The sequence below is a fragment of the Anomaloglossus baeobatrachus genome, chromosome 2, assembly GCF_048569485.1.
Source record: "Anomaloglossus baeobatrachus isolate aAnoBae1 chromosome 2, aAnoBae1.hap1, whole genome shotgun sequence".
NCBI classification, from domain to species: domain Eukaryota; kingdom Metazoa; phylum Chordata; class Amphibia; order Anura; family Aromobatidae; genus Anomaloglossus; species Anomaloglossus baeobatrachus.
This window is the reverse complement of record NC_134354.1, coordinates 750,922,820-750,942,338: the sequence shown is the minus strand read 5'-3', so window position 1 is coordinate 750,942,338 and position 19,519 is coordinate 750,922,820. Positions and strand designations below refer to the sequence as shown.

Here is a 19,519-nt window from a genome sequence, read left to right as displayed (position 1 = left end):
ACCCCATCATATGCTCTCTGCAATTGGCCCAGGGCTCAAACCCCGTCACATGCCCTCTGCAATTGGCCATGGGCCCCAACCCAGTCACATGCCCTTTGCAATTGCCCTATGGGCTTCAACCAAATTACGTCATTTGCAATTGTTTTTTATGCTTCAGCACCATCTCATGCACTCTGCAATTATCCTGTGGGTTTCAACCCAAACACATGCCCTCTGTAATTGTTCTATGGGTTTGGTTCCAACCCCATCACATGCCCTCTGCAATTGTCCCGTAGGCGCCAACCTCATCAAATGTCCTCTGCAGTTGTCCCGTGGGCTCCAACTCCATCACATGCCCTTTGCAATTGGCCATTGGGCTACAGCCCAATCACATGTCCTCTGCAACTGACCATGAGTAATGGGGGACAAAGGTCTTTATCCCCTTTGATAGGTGCATCCTTGCCCCAAGTTTCTATTTAACCCGTCTCATCAAATGCGCTTTGGGTGCTGTAAACCCATTGTTTAGTCGATCATCCAGGCAGCGCATACTTCACCTATAAAGAGCGACACTTCAGGCAGTCTGTCCAGTCTTCCAATGAATCTATATCCAATCACACCCATGCACATCAGCCAATCAAAACCCATATTGCATCCCGTAGTTTAGCCTAAAAATAATATGCTAACAATTCTTTAAGTGTTGGTTCATCCAACAAAAGAAACAAGGAGGTAACGTAAGTCATAGCAAGTCACAATGTCCACGTCTGTTGTAAGAAGAAGGTGGTCAGATTACAGATTTATATCCTATAACAACCGGCTGTATAATACAAGTTAAAAAAATACAAGAATTACCCGCACTTCCTAATCTTCTAGTCTGAAGTGGTGCATACTGAACATAGCTTACATTATCAAAAATAGCAGTTGCACTCAAGTAGAGGGAAGGAGAAAAACAAAGAGATGTATATGGTGAACATTAGAATGAATGTGAAAATACATTACTGCAAAGAAAACATGAAAAATTTTAAATACATTTTTCGGAAAAAAATTAGTTATTTTGCAAATAAAATTGGCCAAGTTTACTCGAGCCCAGTTATCACACCAAGGTATAACTCTCAACTGGGTCCTAATCTAAATTTCTGCCTCTTTTGTGTCATTCTTGACCTCTTTATAAGGGCTAGAGAAGTTGAGAGTTACACCTTGGCGTGGTAACTGGGCTCAAGTGAACCTGGCCAATTTTATTTGCAAAATAACTCTTTTCTTTTCCCAAAAATTTGTTTCAAATTTTTCATGTTTTCTTTGCAGTAATGCATTTTCACATTCCAATGTTCACCATATACACCTGTTTGTTTTTTTCCTTCCGTCTACTTGAGTGCAACTGCTATTTTTCATAATCTATGCTATGTTCAATTTGCACCAGTTCAGACTAGAAGATTAGGAAGTGCCCGCCATTCTTGTATTTTGTATTATGGAATCATGTCCTTTGTCTGCGCACTCCTCCCAGTGACCTCAGGTATTTTAATTTTCCTTTTGCAGGTTCTTCTATACCCCTTATAAAAAGGTCAGGAATAACACGAAAAGAGGCAGAAATTTAGATTAGGACCCAGTTGAGATTTACACCTTGGCGTGGTAACTGGGCTCTAGTAAACCTGGTCAATTTTACTTGCAAAATAGCTAATTTTTTCCCCCAAAATTTTGTTTAATATTTTTCATGTTTTTTTTGCAGTAATGCATTTTCATATTCCAATGTTCACAATATACATCTTTGTTTTTCTCCGTCCCTCTACTTGAGTGCATCTGCTATTTTTGATAATGTATAATATGAGTATTATTTATAGTTTGTGTGCCACGCAGGTCTCACTTACCTCAATCTCTTGGAAGGAGCTGTTGATCATGGCAATCAGCATATTAAGTAGGACAATTACCATAGTAACATTATACACCCCATACAGGACGTAGCCAATATTTTCTATAAATTTGTGTCCGTAGTTGATGACGACTGACTTCACTTCAGAAAGCCCAAATATAGCCCAGAATAAAGTCTTAAAACTTTCTTCAACTCTTAAAAGAAGAAAAAAAATAGAAAATCTTAATCAGGCTATAATCTCTCTGTGCAAAATCAGTAATGTTCAGACCATTGTAATTACAATTTTCTCTGGTCTGCGGTCACGTGCACCGCCGGCCACCAGAAGGTTTTATCATAACGTCACAGGGCTTCTTCATGAGGTTTGTAACGATAATTGACCACATCCTGCCATGTAAGCAGAGCTGTGTATTTTACTGAACAGATGTAACAGGGCAGAATTTATAATTTAAAGAGAAACTCTCACAATCAGAAGAGCGCAGTTTTTTTTTTCTTATTTTATTCTCACTGTTCCACTGAATAATTTTTTTCTTTTGTTGTTTTTAAATCCTTAATACGGTTCCAGATGTATGGGCCTTTTTATTTAGTGCTGATTTTTATGGTGTTTAACAAGGATAATTATGCAGAAGAGTCTGAAGACACGCCCCAGAGGATCCCATGAGCAACGCCCCGTTAGTAAAGACCATAAACACTAGCCGTAAATAAAATCGCCCATATCTCTAGAACTTTATGGTGGATTTACAAGAAAGAAAAAACTTATATAAAATGGTTTAGAGAAAATGGGTTAAATGCTGCGCTAAAAACCACAAATCCAGGACATATGATGAATTCCTTTTCATTTTCACAGGTCAATGCGTTTCAAAGACATCTCCGTCTTCTTCATCAGGACAAACATAAAAGGAACGGCATGTGTGCTTTTTTTCCACAGTTCCTCAGCTAAGAAACAAAAAAACAAAATACTCAGGGGAGCAGCAAAAAAAAAATAAGAATAAAAACAGGCACTTTTTGTGACAGGTCCTCGTTTTCTTCATTTATTCCGGATGCTTCTCTGAATAATCTGTGTTTTGTCGTCCTGAAATCCTTAATACGGTTCCATATGTTCCTTTTTATTTAGTGCTGACTTTTATGGTCTTTAACAAGGGGGCGTTGCTTACAAGGTAATTATGCAGGACAGTCTAAAGACACGCCCCAGAGGATCCTGTGAGAGACGCCCCTTAGTAAAGACCATAAAAACTAGCATAAAATAAAATGTCCCACATCTCAGGAACTGTATGTTGGATTTATAAAAAATAAAAGCCAGAATACTCAGGGGAGCAGCAAGAATAAAATAAGATAAGAATAACAAACGGACACTTTTTGTGACAGATCCTCTTTAACTCCTTGGAGCTGTAGTTTGTGTGCATTATGATTGTTAAAGAGGCATCAAATTAAAGGGTCTAAAAAAATCATGGCTACTTTTTACACAAAAAAATGTTGCACCTTTTCACTGTGTTGCTTTCCAGCCCCATTTACTAAGTCAGTCCTCAGGAGCCACTGACAGGGCATGTTTTCTGGATTATCTTACTATCACACAGGTTATAATTTAATCACCTGCATAGGTGACGATTCCAACACCTGTGCATTACTAAGGAAATCCTGAACACATGCAATGTGGATGACTCCTGAGGACTGGAGTTGGGGAATACTGCACTAGGCAGACCCCCTTGCCTATTAAAGGGGTATTTGTCACGGCCGGGCGGTCGGGCAGACCCAGGAGGTGGATCCACTGGACCGAACTCTCTGAGATGGTGGTAGGGAGTCCGGCAGCTGAAGCACTGATGGGCAGTAGAACAGTCCGTGCAAGTGAAGGCAGCGGAGGAGTCCCAGGGACCACGGAGTCACAGAAGGTGGTCTTGGTGACGTAGCTCAGGTTCGGAGGCCGAGGTGATATCAGGCGGGGTCCGGAACCTCTGGAGCAAGATGACGGGTCACCGCAGGGATCCGGGATGGTACGGACTGTCAGATGGCAGACGGACAGCGTGCGGGGATCAGGACACGGCAGACTGGATGGCGAAGCAGGCACGGCTCTACAAAGAGAGATAGGTGAGTACGAGCACAGTAACACCAGGAGACCTGACTCCTAGCTCAGGGAACACGAAGATCAGGCCCCGCCCCCTTGGACAATGACCCCTTATATACCCTGTACCTGTGCAACCTCATTTCCTGTTAATGGACGCTGGCCCTTTAAGAAAGGGTCAGTGACCGCGCGCGCGCCCTAATGCGCATGCGCGCCGCCCGGGTGCCAGAAGCCAGGGAAGGAGGCTGCGAGGAGGACGCAGGGGAGCCGGCCAGGTCCAGGGAAGCTGTCGGGCGCCGGGATCGGGGGCCCGGAGCCCTGGGACGGACGGAATCCGGTGACTGGGGAGCGGAGAGCGTGGCAGGTGAGCCGGGGGACGGGGGTGAGGACCCGGGGAGCGTGACAGTACCCCCCCCCCCCACGCCCCCCTCCCCGCAACCGGGACATGAAGGCACGGATAAGAGGAGTGCCCACGTTCTCCCTGGGCTCCCAAGACCTATCCTCAGGACCATACCCTTCCCAGTCCACCAGGAAGAACTGTCGACCTCGTACGGTCTTCATGGCCACGATATCCCTTACCGCATAGATGTCATCATCGGCAATAGGAGGAGGGGCCGGACTGGCAGCAGCGGAGAAGGGACCAAGGACAACCGGCTTGAGCAGAGAGACGTGGAAGGAGTTGGGTATCCTCATCGTGGCCGGGAGCTGTAGCTTGTAGGATACCTCATTGATCTTGCTGAGGACCTTAAACGGCCCGATGTAGCGAGGACCCAGCTTGTAGGAAGGTATCTTCAATCGGATGTACTGGGAAGCAAGCCAGACCAGGTCACCAGGAGAGAAACACGGAGGATCCAGACGTCTCTTGTCAGCGTGTTTCTTCATCCGCTGGGAAGCGCGCCCAAGGGACGCTTTGACAGAGTCCCAAATGGTAGCAAAGTCACGAACTGCAGCATCAGCAGCCGGAACATCCGATGAAGGGGATATAGGCAACGGGACGGAGGGTTGAAGTCCGTAAACTACATGGAAGGGAGATTTGGAGGACGACTCACTGATGTGGTGGTTATGTGAGAATTCAGCCCAAGGTAGAAGCGTGGACCAGTCGTCGTGATGGGCGTTGACGTAGTGACGTAAGAAGGAGGTCAAGATTTGATTGACCCTCTCCACTTGGCCATTAGACTGAGGATGGTAAGCAGAAGAAAAGTCCAGAGTCACACCCAGATGTTTGCAGAGCGCCCTCCAGAAGCGGGAGGTAAACTGAGTTCCTCGGTCGGACACGATGTGGGATGGGAAACCATGCAAGCGGAAGATGTGATGTATATAGGCTTCCGCGAGTTCCTGAGCAGAGGGCAGTCCAGCCATAGGGACGAAGTGAGCCATTTTGGAGAACCGGTCCACCACGACCCATATGACTGTGTGTCCAGAGGATAATGGCAAGTCCGTAATAAAATCCATCGCTATGTGTTGCCACGGAATTGTGGGTATCGGCAGAGGCAGAAGACGGCCATAGGGCAGGTGTTTGGGCGTCTTGTTCCTGGCACAAGAGGAGCAGGCAGAGACAAAAGCAGCGACGTCCGTGCGAAGGGATGGCCACCAATAATGGCGTACAATCGCACCCCATGTTCTCTTCTGGCCTGCATGACCGGCTGTTTTCGAGGCATGACCCCAGTGTAACACCTTTTGCCTGTCAGTCTCAGAGACATAGGTCTTTCCGGGCGGTATCTGGGCCAGGGTGACAGGGGCCACCGGAATAATCTTGCTCGGAGGGATGATAGGCTGGGTAGTCTCTTCCTCCTGCTCCATGGGCATGAAAGACCTAGACAAGGCATCCGCACGTACATTCTTGTCTGCGGGTCGGAAATGGAGCTGGAAGTCGAACCTGGCAAAGAATAAGGACCACCTGGCTTGCCGTGGGTTCAGTCGCTGAGCGGACCGTAGGTATTCCAGGTTCTTGTGGTCCGTGTAGATAATCACGGGGTACACTGCTCCTTCCAGGAGGTAGCGCCATTCCTCCAGAGCCAGTTTGACCGCCAATAGTTCTCGGTCACCGATGGTGTAATTACGTTCAGGTGCAGAGAAGCTCTTGGAGAAGAAACCGCATGTAACCATCTTCCCGGAGGAGGACTTTTGCATGAGCACTGCTCCGGCTCCCGAGGAGGAGGCATCCACCTCCAAGGTGAACTGGCGGTTTAACTCCGGACGGTGGAGTACAGGAGCGGAGGCAAATGCTCGCTTCAGTGAGCAAAACGCGGCGTCGGCCGCAGGTGACCAGTCCTTTGGATTAGCCTCCTTTTTGGTCAAAGCGGAGAGAGGAGCAGTCAGGGCAGAGAAGTGAGGGATGAACTGGCGGTAGTAGTTGGCAAATCCCAGGAACCGTTGGATTGCCTTTAGTCCAGAAGGGGGAGGCCAGTTGAGTATGGAGGACACCTTCTTAGGATCCATTTGCAGTCCAGTACCCGAGATGATGTATCCCAGGAAAGGGAGAGAAGACTGCTCAAAGACACACTTCTCATATTTGGCGTATAGACGATTCTCTCTCAGTCGTTGTAGGACCAGCTGGACGTTCTCTCTGTGGGTCTGGAGGTCCGGAGAGTAGATAAGGATGTCATCCAGATACACTACTACACAGACGTAGAGGAGGTCCCGGAAGATGTCGTTCACCAATTCTTGGAAGACTGCTGGTGCATTACATAGGCCGAAGGGCATCACGCAGTATTCATAGTGCCCATCGCGAGTATTAAACGCGGTCTTCCATTCGTCCCCAGAGCGGATACGAACTAGGTTGTAAGCACCCCGAAGATCCAGTTTGGTGAACACACGGGCTCCTCTGAGCCGGTCGAACAATTCGGGGATGAGCGGCAGAGGGTACTTGTTCTTTACGGTGATCTGATTCAGACCCCGGTAGTCGATGCAGGGGCGTAGGTCACCCTCTTTCTTCTTAACGAAGAAGAAGCCCGCTCCCGCAGGAGAGGAGGATCTCCGGATGAATCCCTTAGCCAGGCTCTCTGTGATGTAGGTAGACATGGCCCTGGTTTCGGCTGGGGACAACGGATATATCCGTCCTCGAGGTGGTGTTGTTCCTGGGAGCAGGTCGATGGCACAATCGTAGGGACGGTGTGGCGGAAGTACCTCAGACTCCTTCTTGTCGAAAACGTCTGCGAAGGACCAATAGGCCGAGGGCAGTTCCGGTAGGTTCTCTGGAACCGGAGGTCGTCGGATGTGTGGTATGGACTTCAGACACTTCTCATGACAAGAAGGGCCCCATCGGGTGATTTCGCCAGTACCCCAGCTGACTGAGGGTTCGTGTGTCCGCAACCAGGGAAGTCCCAGCAGGATTTGATGGGACATGTGTGGAAGGACGTAGAGAGAGATGTTCTCGGTGTGCAGGGCACCGATACGTAGTTCGACCGGTCTGGTGACCCAGGAGATGGTATCAGAGAGGGGTCTCCCATCCACAGAGGCTATCACGAGGGGTTTGTCAAGTGGAGTAACAGGCAGCTGGTACTTGTCCACCGTGGCCTGCTGAATGAAATTGCCTGCTGCCCCGGAATCGAGGTATGCCTCAGCCGTGAACCGTGTCTCTCCCGTTGACACTTGCACAGTCCACATAACCGGGTCTGAGAGAGTCCCAGCACCTAGGGTGGCCTCTCCTACCAACCCTAGGCTTTGGAGTTTCCCGGCCTCTCTGGACAGGCGCGTAGCAGGTGTGTGCCCTCTCCGCAGTAAAAGCAGAGGCCCTTGGCGAGCCGCTCTGCTCGACGCTGTTCAGACTGTCGTACTCGGTCAATCTGCATAGGCTCGTGGACGGGAATCCCAGCTGTTGATGACTGAGGTGCGGAGGGCTTCTGGGGAGGTGAGGAATGCCGTACCGGTCGTCTCTCACGAGACAGCTCTTTAGAGCGCTCCTGAAAACGAATGTCCACTCGAGTAGCCAGGGCAATCAGGGCATCTAGGGTGGAGGGCAAGTCACGACCCGCCAACTCATCTTTGATGCGACTCGAGAGTCCCTCCCAGAAGGCGGCTGTCAGGGCCTCATTATTCCACCCGAGTTCAGAAGCCAAAGTGCGGAAACGGATGGCGTATTGGCCCACCGTCAGTGTTCCTTGACGTAGGCGGAGAAGTGATGAAGCAGACGCAGAGGCGCGTCCCGGCTCGTCAAAGGTACTGCGAAAGGCCTGCAGGAACTCTCGAAGGTTCTTGGTCACAGGGTCCTCCTTCTCCCACAAGGGGTTCATCCACGCCAGTGCCTCGCCCTCTAGGTGGGACATTATAAAGGCGACCTTGGCTTGGTCGGAGGCGAATAGATGTGGCAGCTGCGTGAAATGAAGGGAACATTGGTTGATGAAGCCCCTGCAGGTCTTGGGATCTCCAGAATAACGAGGTGGTGAAGCCAACCGGAGTTGGGAAGCACCCGACGAGGCTGCCACTGGTGCGGGAGCCGTGGATTGTCCATTGGAGGACCTGGGTGCCGCAGGCGTCATGGATGCTTGTAACGTGTACAGGCGGGTGTCCACGGAGGTCATAAATTGCAGCATGCGGGTCTGGACTTCACGCTGGCGTTGGAGTTCCTCTTGCAGGGCCAATAGTGCTGCAGCGGGATCCATGGCCTGATCTTACTGTCACGGCCGGGCGGTCGGGCAGACCCAGGAGGTGGATCCACTGGACCGAACTCTCTGAGATGGTGGTAGGGAGTCCGGCAGCTGAAGCACTGATGGGCAGTAGAACAGTCCGTGCAAGTGAAGGCAGCGGAGGAGTCCCAGGGACCACGGAGTCACAGAAGGTGGTCTTGGTGACGTAGCTCAGGTTCGGAGGCCGAGGTGATATCAGGCGGGGTCCGGAACCTCTGGAGCAAGATGACGGGTCACCGCAGGGATCCGGGATGGTACGGACTGTCAGATGGCAGACGGACAGCGTGCGGGGATCAGGACACGGCAGACTGGATGGCGAAGCAGGCACGGCTCTACAAAGAGAGATAGGTGAGTACGAGCACAGTAACACCAGGAGACCTGACTCCTAGCTCAGGGAACACGAAGATCAGGCCCCGCCCCCTTGGACAATGACCCCTTATATACCCTGTACCTGTGCAACCTCATTTCCTGTTAATGGACGCTGGCCCTTTAAGAAAGGGTCAGTGACCGCGCGCGCGCCCTAATGCGCATGCGCGCCGCCCGGGTGCCAGAAGCCAGGGAAGGAGGCTGCGAGGAGGACGCAGGGGAGCCGGCCAGGTCCAGGGAAGCTGTCGGGCGCCGGGATCGGGGGCCCGGAGCCCTGGGACGGACGGAATCCGGTGACTGGGGAGCGGAGAGCGTGGCAGGTGAGCCGGGGGACGGGGGTGAGGACCCGGGGAGCGTGACAGTATTCCTATCTCACAGATCCTATCCCAATATGTAGAAGGTGTAATATAATATTAGCAAATACCTCCAATTACAAATATTGTATAGTTCTCCTAATATAGCTATATATAGCCATGTCTCTTACTTCATGTGCAGGGCATTACAGTATCTTAGATATCCATGGGTACGACCATGAACAACTGTCACTATATGAGTGGACGTAACCATGGATACCTAAGCTGTAATGCCCTGCACATGAGGAAAGAGACATGGTTATATCAAGAGAACTATACTACATTTCCAATTGGAGGTATTTGCTAATATTATTATTATTAGATTAAAAAGTTGTCCTAAGACAGTAGTAAGCGCTTGACCCAAAAGGCTTGCTTATAATTCTGCAGCTGGTTTTTAGGCAAAAACCGCCCCAAAAGTTGCCTGAAAATGTTTAGTGAAATAAAGTTGAGATTTTTTCCATAATTGGAAAATCTCACAAACCAGCGCTGAATAATAAGAGTGAGGATTATTTTAATATTTTATTATTACCAATACTCCTAATCCCTAACAATATGAACAAGATTATTTTCTACAAGTAGTAGATGACAATGGACAAAACATATGCATTTATAAGCACGGTATGACTATAGAGTCGTGGGGCCCCGGCCGGTGGCAACCACGATTATTAATAAAAGTTACTGATGTTATTAGTCCGATTAAAAAAGAGGGTGAATTTCTCAAGGAATAAATAGTTAATAACTGCAGAAAGTTTTTCCAAAGAGGTACTATGACCGTACCAGCCTGTATATAAAGGCAATCTTCCTGCTTAAGGGTGCCTGCACCGAGGTTAATACTTTACTGTTTGTTGGATTTTCACTAACAGCCACGCTGCACTCATTCACGATCCCTGGTTAGGATTGAGTGTACCGCGCTCCTGACAAGGAGTCTAGCGGTAATTAGATCAGTGCACCGGGGGCCCATTACAGATCCCCAGTGTATGTTACCTGACACCGATGCTAACAGAGAGGGCTCCGTGAGATGTGATCCTTGCGTGGAGTAGTTTTTTCTCCTGTCTGGAGAGGGAAAGTTGATGCTGGGTCTCAGTGTACAAAATCCTCAAATCCAGAGTACAGGATGCCGATTAAAGATTACTGAAAAAAACAGGACTGTATTGTCCTGGGTTATAGGCTTCTCCGTGTACCTGCTTGGGCGTTCACCTACCAGTGAACTGACAGGTCCCGTAGTCGGTAAAGAGCAAACAGACAGTTACATCTACTTCACAGCACTGGACTGAGCAAGATCCGACGCGCGTTTCGGGGGCGTTACCAGTCCCCTTCCTCAAGGATAGCTCAGTCACTCCTTTAGGAACTATTTATAGTTAAAAGATAGCTGCGGAATTCCACAGAAAACAATGCAACACCTACACACAAAAAAAAACAAATAAAATCACATGCAAAATTTATATATAGACCGTATTACATGACATATTTAATGCAGAGATTTTTTAGGGAGAATTCCTCCAAATAATTTTTTCAAAGAATTTTTGAAAAAAAAACCATCAAGATCATAATATAAATATTTAATTAACCAAAGAATTCTAAAATTAGCTCTTCCTACCCATAAGTCATAAAAACTTTTTAGTGAGGTATATATAGCAACACATAGATACTAAGAAAAATTCAAAAATATGTCCGAATATCTTATATAAAAGTATAAAAGTATGACTATAAAAGGCTAAAAAGCTCCCTGTGTTTAATGGAAAAAGTTTTTTTGGTTAATATTTTTACTTTTTTATATAATTGTTTTTCAATTACTTTTTATTTTTTAATTTTTTAATTTATTGATTCTTTATTCTTATTTTTTGTTGTTTTTTTATTTATACTATTTTTCCATCTGTAATTCTTTCATCTACAGTTTATAAATTGAAAATTTTCCTTTTCATAAAAAATTACTTTAGTTTATAAAAACCTATAAAAAGTGAATTAAAAATAGATGGGAAAAAATATATATGTATATATACGGTATATATGTATATAGGGGAAAAGTAAAAATAGGCTAAGACCCATAGACACATACACATATACACACACATAAATGCATATGTACATAAATATATCTACATAGGCAAAGGAAGGTGCATACATATAGGGACACATATATGAGTTACTCAGTCAAAGGCAAAGAGCTCAATGTCATTGTTAAGTCCATTTGGTCTCAATGTGTTCAACTCAAAAATCCATTGGCTCTCAGCCCTTGACATTTTTCTGATAAAGTCACCTCCCCTCCAATCTCTCATTACCCTTTGTATGCCCCAAACTTGAGAACCTCTAAATGAGTCCCCATGCTTCAACAGATAGTGTTTAGATAACGGGTGTTTAGTACATTTATTTTTTATATTTCTGATATGCTCACCCACTCTTCTGCATAGGGGTCTGATTGTTCTCCCAACATATCTCTTTTGGCAAGGGCATTGAATACAATAAATAACACCTTTGGTATGACAGGTAATCAAATCATTAATAGGAATCTCCTCCTGTCCTTTCAAAAAGTTTTTCCGTGTAGTATTTTTTGTATTCCTACATACAGTACATTTTTTACATGGGAAATAACCTTTCAAGTTGTTACAGTACAACCAACGGATACTAATAGCTATATCTCACTAACCAGCTGTCACTTACCCAGTTGGCTCCTCAATGTTCCAAAAAGCCAATATATTAGGTCCTATAGGAATTGTAGCAGGATGAAGGATTTCGAATTGGAAGCTGCTTCACTAACTAATAAATTTGTGGAAAAGGGGTATGAGGAGAAGTTTTTGGAGGATGTATATCAACAAACTAAACTCATTGAGAGAGGAAAAATTTACTCCAGGACAAATCTACTGTCTGTATGCCTCATGAAAAAGATGAATTAAATATACCAATAATATTGCAATATACAGCACAAACAAAGGTTCTAAAAAATATTGTTAGAAAATATTGGAACCTCCTTAAGGAGGACAAAATAATTGGTGACTTGTTGCCCCCCTTTCCAAAGTTTGTTTATAGAAAGGCTAACAATTTGGGTAACTTGGTGGCACCAACCATACAAAAGGGTAAGAAAAAACCCTCTGGCCATGGAGGTATATGCAACTTGAAAGGTTATTTCCCATGTAAAAAATGTACTGTATGTAGGAATACAAAAAATACTACACGGAAAAACTTTTTGAAAGGACAGGAGGAGATTCCTATTAATGATTTGATTACCTGTCATACCAAAGGTGTTATTTATTGTATTCAATGCCCTTGCCAAAAGAGATATGTTGGGAGAACAATCAGACCCCTATGCAGAAGAGTGGGTGAGCATATCAGAAATATAAAAAATAAATGTACTAAACACCCATTATCTAAACACTATCTGTTGACACATGGGGGCTCATTTAGAGGTTCTCAAGTTTGGGGCATACAAAGGGTAATGAGAGATTGGAGGGGAGGTGACTTTATCAGAAAAATGTCAAGGGCTGAGAGCCAATGGATTTTTGAGTTGAACACATTGAAACCGAATGGACTTAACAATGACATTGAGCTCTTTGCCTTTGACTGAGTAACTCATATATGTGTCCCTATATGTATGCACCTTCCTTTGCCTATGTAGATATATTTATGTACATATGCTTTTGTGTGTGTATATGTGTATGTGTATGTGTCTATGGGTCTTAGCCTATTTTTACTTTTCCCTATATACATATATATATATATACATATATATTTTTTCTCATCTATTTTTAATTCACTTTTTATAGGTTTTTATAAACTAAAGTAATTTTTTATGAAAAGGAAAATTTTAAATTTATAAACTGTAGATGAAAGAATTACAGATGGAAAAATAGTATAAATAAAAAAACAACAAAAAATAAGAATAAAGAATCAATAAATTAAAAAATTTAAAAAAATTAAAAAATAAAAAGTAATTGAAAAACAATTATATAAAAAAGTAAAAATATTAACCAAAAAACTTTTTCCATTAAACACAGGGAGCTTTTTAGCCTTTTATAGTCATACTTTTATAGTTTTATATAAGATATTCGGACATATTTTTGAATTTTTCTTAGTATCTATGTGTTGCTATATATACCTCACTAAAACGTTTTTATGAATTATGGGTAGGAAGAGCTAATTTTAGAATTCTTTGGTTAATTAAATATTTATATTATGATCTTGATGGGTTTTTTTTCAAAAATTCTTTGAAAAAATGATTTGGAGGAATTCTCCCTAAAAATTGTCTGCATTAAATATGTCATGTAATACGGTCTATATATGAATTTTGCATGTGATTTTATTTGTTTTTTTTGTGTGTAGGTGTTGCATTGTTTTCTGTGGAATTCCACAGCTATCTTTTAACTATAAATAGTTCCTAAAGGAGTGACTGAGCTATCCTTGAGGAAGGGGACCGGTAACGCCCCCGAAACGCGCGTCGGATCTTGCTCAGTCCAGTGCTGTGAAGTAGACGTAACTGTCTGTTTGCTCTTTACCGACTACGGGACCTGTCGGTTCACTGGCAGGTGAACGCCCAAGCAGGTACACGGAGAAGCCTATAACCCAGGACAATACAGTCCTGTTTTTTTCAGTAACCTTTAATAGGCAACCTGTACTCTGGATTTGAGGATTTTGTACACTGAGACCCAGCATCAACTTTTCCTCTCCAGACAGGAGAAAAAACTACTCCACGCAAGGACCACATCTCACGGAGCCCTCTCTGTTAGCATCGGTGTCAGGTAACATACACTGGGGATCTGTAACGGGCCCCCGGTGCACTGATCTAATTACCGCTAGACTCCTTGTCAGGAGCGCGGTACACTCAATCCTAACCAGGGATCGTGAATGAGTGCAGCGTGGCTGTTAGTGAAAATCCAACAAACAGTAAAGTATTAACTTCGGTGCAGGCACCCTTAAGCAGGAAGATTGCCTTTATATGCAGGCTGGTATGGTCATAGTACCTCTTTGGAAAAACTTTCTGCAGTTATTAACTATTTATTCCTTGAGAAATTTACCCTCTTTTTTAATCGGACTAATAACATCAGTAACTTTTATTAATAATCGTGGTTGCCACCGGCCGGGGCCCCACGACTCTATAGTCATACCGTGCTTATAAATGCATATGTTTTGTCCATTGTCATCTACTACTTGTAGAAAATAATCTTGTTCATATTGTTAGGGATTAGGAGTATTGGTAATAATAAAATATTAAAATAATCCTCACTCTTATTATTCAGCGCTGGTTTGTGAGATTTTCCAATTATGGAAAGAATCTCAACTTTATTTCACTATTATTATTATGACACCTACTACATATTGGGATGGGATATTGGAGGTTAAAATACCCCTTTAAATCCTTTTTGCCAATTGATCTGGGAAGGAGTCCACATATGGAAAGCTAAGTGCCCTCCACACACGGCAGATACTCTTAAATAGGCTGCATCTGAGATCCGGCCATTAGTATTAACCATGTAAATGCCACTGTCAATCTCTGACAACAGCATTTACAGGGTGGGCCATAAGTATGGATACACCCTGATAAAAAAGAGTAAAGTTGAATTAAAAATGGCGGCTTTGCAGATGGCCGCCATGGGCGTCACCCGTCCTCAAATGTTTTGCCCCTTCCATGTACAAACGGTAAGGCGATATCCATACTAATGGCCCACCCAAGGTGTATCCATACTTATGGCCCACTTTGTATAGGGAACGCGCGCTTGTGCTAGCACACATTGACCCTCCGCAACCCATGGGTATAAATGACATCCAGTGGTCTACTAAAGACCCCGCATTGCTGTCACCTCGGTCGTCCTGTGAAGCTCAGCCATAAGCCGAGCTCCATAGGAGACAGAGATTTTCACTATATACTGCAATACTGTGGTAGTGGAGTATATAGTACGAGCGATCAAATACATATTCAAGTCGACTAATAAATAATGTAAAAAACTAAAGAAATACATTTTAAAAAAATGAAAAACATCTAAAATTTCCAATCACTTCTCTTTTCATCCTTAAAAAAATAAAGAAAGGAATAAATAAATATATTTGGTAACGTCATGTTCATAAAAGTACAATCTATTTAAATATGGTAGTGATTATGTACCAAGAGTTTAAAGTTTAAAACACAAAGGGGTCGAATAACGCTCCTGTCTATGAGAAAATCTGTCTTTGTTGCCCATGGTAACCAATCACAGCCCGGCTTTCATTTCATATTTTGCTTTTGACAAATGAAAGCTGTGTTGTGATTGGTTGCTATGGGCAACAGACAGATTTCCATATATCTTACATTATGCTTATTGAGTTGTCGAATAAGAAGTAACAGGGTAACGATCAATTAAACGCAGAAAGTAATAAAACACATAAACCCTTACGTGGTGAAGGCATCATTCTGCTTGGCTCCCAGATAGTAAGAGTAGAGGTTAAACATTCCAATCATGAAGGCCACAAACACCATGATGAAGATCACCATGAACTTGAAAATGTCCTTCACCGTCCTTCCCAGCGAGATCTGTAAAGGCCCAAAGCTTTCGTTGGCCGGAAGAATATAGGCGATCCGGGAGAAGCTCAAAACAACAGCAATCGCGTACAAGCCCTCAGAGATGATTTGGGGATCTGACGGCAGCCATTTTATTCTAGCTAGGAAGAAAAATGGCAAAAATCATTATATAAAGGAAAACAATCGTATCCGGAAGATTACGATATCTTCACAGGTCACCAATGTGAAACGCTTCAGCTCTTGAATGTATTGATAAAGGATTTATTATGCTCTAGATAGATCTGCAATATTTTTGTACAAAAAAATGTATAATGAATATGATGATCTGCACGCCAACGGAAGCTTTTTGGTTCTGGAGTAAGAAGTCCAAAATATTTTTATGATTATGCGTTTTTACAGGGTTTAGGCTGGGTTCACGGAGGGTTTTCTCCTATGGCTAATCAGTGGTGGGGGCAAAGTTACACAGAGGAGTGCATGCTCCTGCTGATAAAACACTGATTTTATTGGCATAACAGCATACAGACTTGTAAGTGACACATCTCTGGAATCAGGGTATCAGCTGGGTTCACCAAGTATTTTCTCCTACAGCTAATCAGTGGTGGGTGGCGAGGTTCCACAGAAGATGCATGAGACACCTAGTCCTGGAGTGATAATCTCCTGCTGATAAAATACTGATTTTATTGAAATAGCAACACATAGCTGGAATCAGGGTCTCAGCTGGGTTCACAGAGTGTTTTCTCCTAGGTCAGTGTCTCCATTGGGGCTAACGTTCAAACCCGAACAAAACGTGATTCGGGTCTATGCACTGGCGTGGCCATTGACTACCATGATGATGACGGAGTCACAATGTGCTCTTTTGCACATCATATTCGGCTATATATATGGGTCAAGGGGTTCAGATCCAGTCTGGCACCTGTTACTCGTCACCGGACCGGTATGGAGGTCTGGGATGTCACGGTGGCCTGTCCGGTTTCGTGCTCCGAGGTGTCCACAATAAAAGGGGAAAGTTAGGAGGTTGTTGTCGTGACGCCACCTGTGGTACGCAGCCAGGGAATTAGCCGCCGCTGTTGTCTCCGTTTTCAGGGGCGGATGGTAGTAGCAGCAAAGATGGTTTTGCTCCCCACAGCTGGAGTGGGCCCCCGGGGAGGATGATGAGGGCTGTAGTGGTGGCGGCGGTCATTGGCATTGGGGCGATATCGCCGGTAATAAGGGTCCGAGTCAGCTGCTGCAGTTCCAGGTTGTTTTACTCACTGTTATGCCGCGCACTCGGGTAGTACCGCTCACCCGCTGTGATGGGCCCCGTTGAACTCGGATAAGTTGGAAGAAGCCCCCGGTGTTTGGAAATTATCCTTTCTAAGAGTTTCCCCTCCAGTAGTGAGGAACCTGGGTCGAGCATTCCGCTCCAAGCCACAGGCCTAGTGAAAGAAGAAAAAGGAAGAAGGTGGTGGTGTGTCGCCAGAACTGGTGTCCCGGGTAGACTGACTGAAGATTGTATGAGTTGCTCCTACTTCTACCCCAAGTGGACAACGCCCCCCAGGTGACTGGCTTCAGTGATCGGGAAAGTCCCATGCATCGTGATGGCCGCCCCCCTATCTACCCTGGGCCACCCCCCAGTGGGAAGGCTCCTGATTGTATGTAAAATGTGAATGTGGAACACCGGTGATTAACCCCCTCCTTACCCAAGGCGAATACCACACCTTAAATAAGGTACAATACTCTGTGGTGACTGGAGCCGCAGGGGCGCCACATATATGTCTATTGTAACAAGCCCTAGTGCACATACTCGACTTCCACAGCACCCTTTCCTTATGGGGTGGCTGAGTGCTTCCCTTGGCTCTTTCCTCCAGCCCTATAGTGAAGGAATAGAGTGGTAGGCAGCCATCCGACCTGCTGATTATTTATGTAACAAAGACAAATATGCCCCATTGGGGATACATTTCACCCATCTTCCAATCAGTGCGGGTCCCTATGGTCCAACACCACTCAATTAAAAAGTTATCTCCTATCATGTGGATATGTGATAACATCTTTTCACTGGATAACTACTTTAAAGGGGTTGTCCACTATCCCTGAACTATGCACAGCTCAGCATTCTGAGCACTGCTAGGTCTGCAGCATAAAAAACTGGTTCTTGTGTGGGTAGCATATTTATGTTATCATTAAAGGGATTGTCCACAACTTGGACAACCCCTTCTGATTCCCCTTATTCACCCACGTAAAAATAAATAAGCCTATACTCCCCTCCAGTGCCGGAGGTGTTACAGGGATGTCTGAAGCCGAGTTCCCGAGGTCCACATGACATTATTGTAACACACTAGCCCTGTGACCAATTAATGTTGACTTCCTTCTCCCCACCTTCGGAGGTTTGATCAGGAAGTCAGCGCTGCACTCACATCCTGCTCAAATGTCTGAAGGTGGGGAGACAGACGCCAGGCGCCGATTGGTCGCCTTTGCCATTGTGTCATAACAATGTCACATATGTCCCAGAAACACGGCTTCAGACATTGTTAGAAATGCGCCGCCACTGCGTAGATGAGTATAGGCTTATTTATTTTTACGGAGGCGAAGAAGTGTACTCAGAAGGGATTGTCCAAGTTGTGGTCAACCCCTTTAATGATAACATAAATATGCTACCCATACAGGAACCATTTTTTTTCTGCTGCAAATCTAACAGTGCTCAGAATACTGAGCTGTGTATAGCCCCGCCCACACCACTGATTGGCAGCTTTCTGTGTCCACTTTACATTAACAGAAAGCTGCTAATCAGTGGTGGAGGAGGGGTTTTACAGAGGGAGCATGAGACACCTAGTCCTGTAGTGATAATCTCCTGCTGTTAAAACACTGATATTATTGAAATAACAGCACACAGCCTTGTAAGTGACACATCCCAGGAATCAGGGTCTCAGCCCCTACATCATGCTGTTCTCAGATTACATAGCGAAAAAACTGCCTACAGATTCCCTTTAAATAAGGACTTATTAGCATTAAATGGGCTGTGCCTATTACCAAAATTAACTAAGTTCTCTTTAGTGCTGTCAGAATTAAAAAAAAAAAAAGGGAATTGGTCACAAAAAATTAACAGACGAGTTCCCATTAAATGATGCCATTATTTTAGCATTAAATAAATTTCAGCACTGAATGGCTACAATAATTGCACGGTATATGGCTGTTTTAATTGAGCACTAAATGGAGCTATTACTTAAGCACAATATGACAGGATTGAGTAGCGTTTTTTGGGACTCCAAGTAGGCATTTATGCCTGAATTTGGAATTATTGGCCACATAGTATCTGAATTCTCCTCCGTGCACATGCAATATATTACATTTTCCTCCTTTATTCACAATCTATTTGCATTCAGAAACTATTTTAGAGTATTCACAAGCCAACTGATTGCCTTTGAAACAGCAGAAAATAAACCCAAATTTACTGTCAGCCGTTCACTTCTCTTCCTTTGGAAGAATCACTGAAGGAAAGATTACATCTTTAAAGCCTTTTTACGATTTTGTGTTACTCGAAGCCGGGATAATAGATGCTGATGCTTATTTCAATGCACACAAGTAGCTAAATCTTAGAAAATAATAAAGATTACCTTAAAAAAATAACCAAAATGTGCAAGTATTGTATAATGGCATGCCCCTTCCTTAATGCGGAGGTCACATCTAAGTGAGTGATGACTCACGGCTAGGATGGACAATCACTTAAAGGGAAACCTGTTAGCGCATTTTTTATATATGGAAGTCCCACAGTAAAAAAAACCCCTTTTTTTTCGTATGGATTCAATGTGGCAGTCATGGGAA

At 44.5% G+C, this 19,519-nt stretch overlaps 1 protein-coding gene across 2 annotated transcripts in view; it reads right to left on the bottom strand.

The window, feature by feature from the left end:
- TRPC6 (transient receptor potential cation channel subfamily C member 6) overlaps positions 1-19,519 on the bottom strand; it is a 301,145-nt gene that overhangs the window by 85,497 nt on the left and 196,129 nt on the right. For both annotated transcript variants that reach the window (XM_075337476.1, XM_075337477.1), the window contains exons 7-8: positions 15,597-15,861; positions 1,839-2,034 (exon numbers count right to left, since the gene is read on the bottom strand). In XM_075337476.1, coding sequence (XP_075193591.1) covers positions 1,839-2,034; positions 15,597-15,861 — 461 coding nt within the window. The remainder of the gene's footprint in view (positions 1-1,838; positions 2,035-15,596; positions 15,862-19,519) is intronic.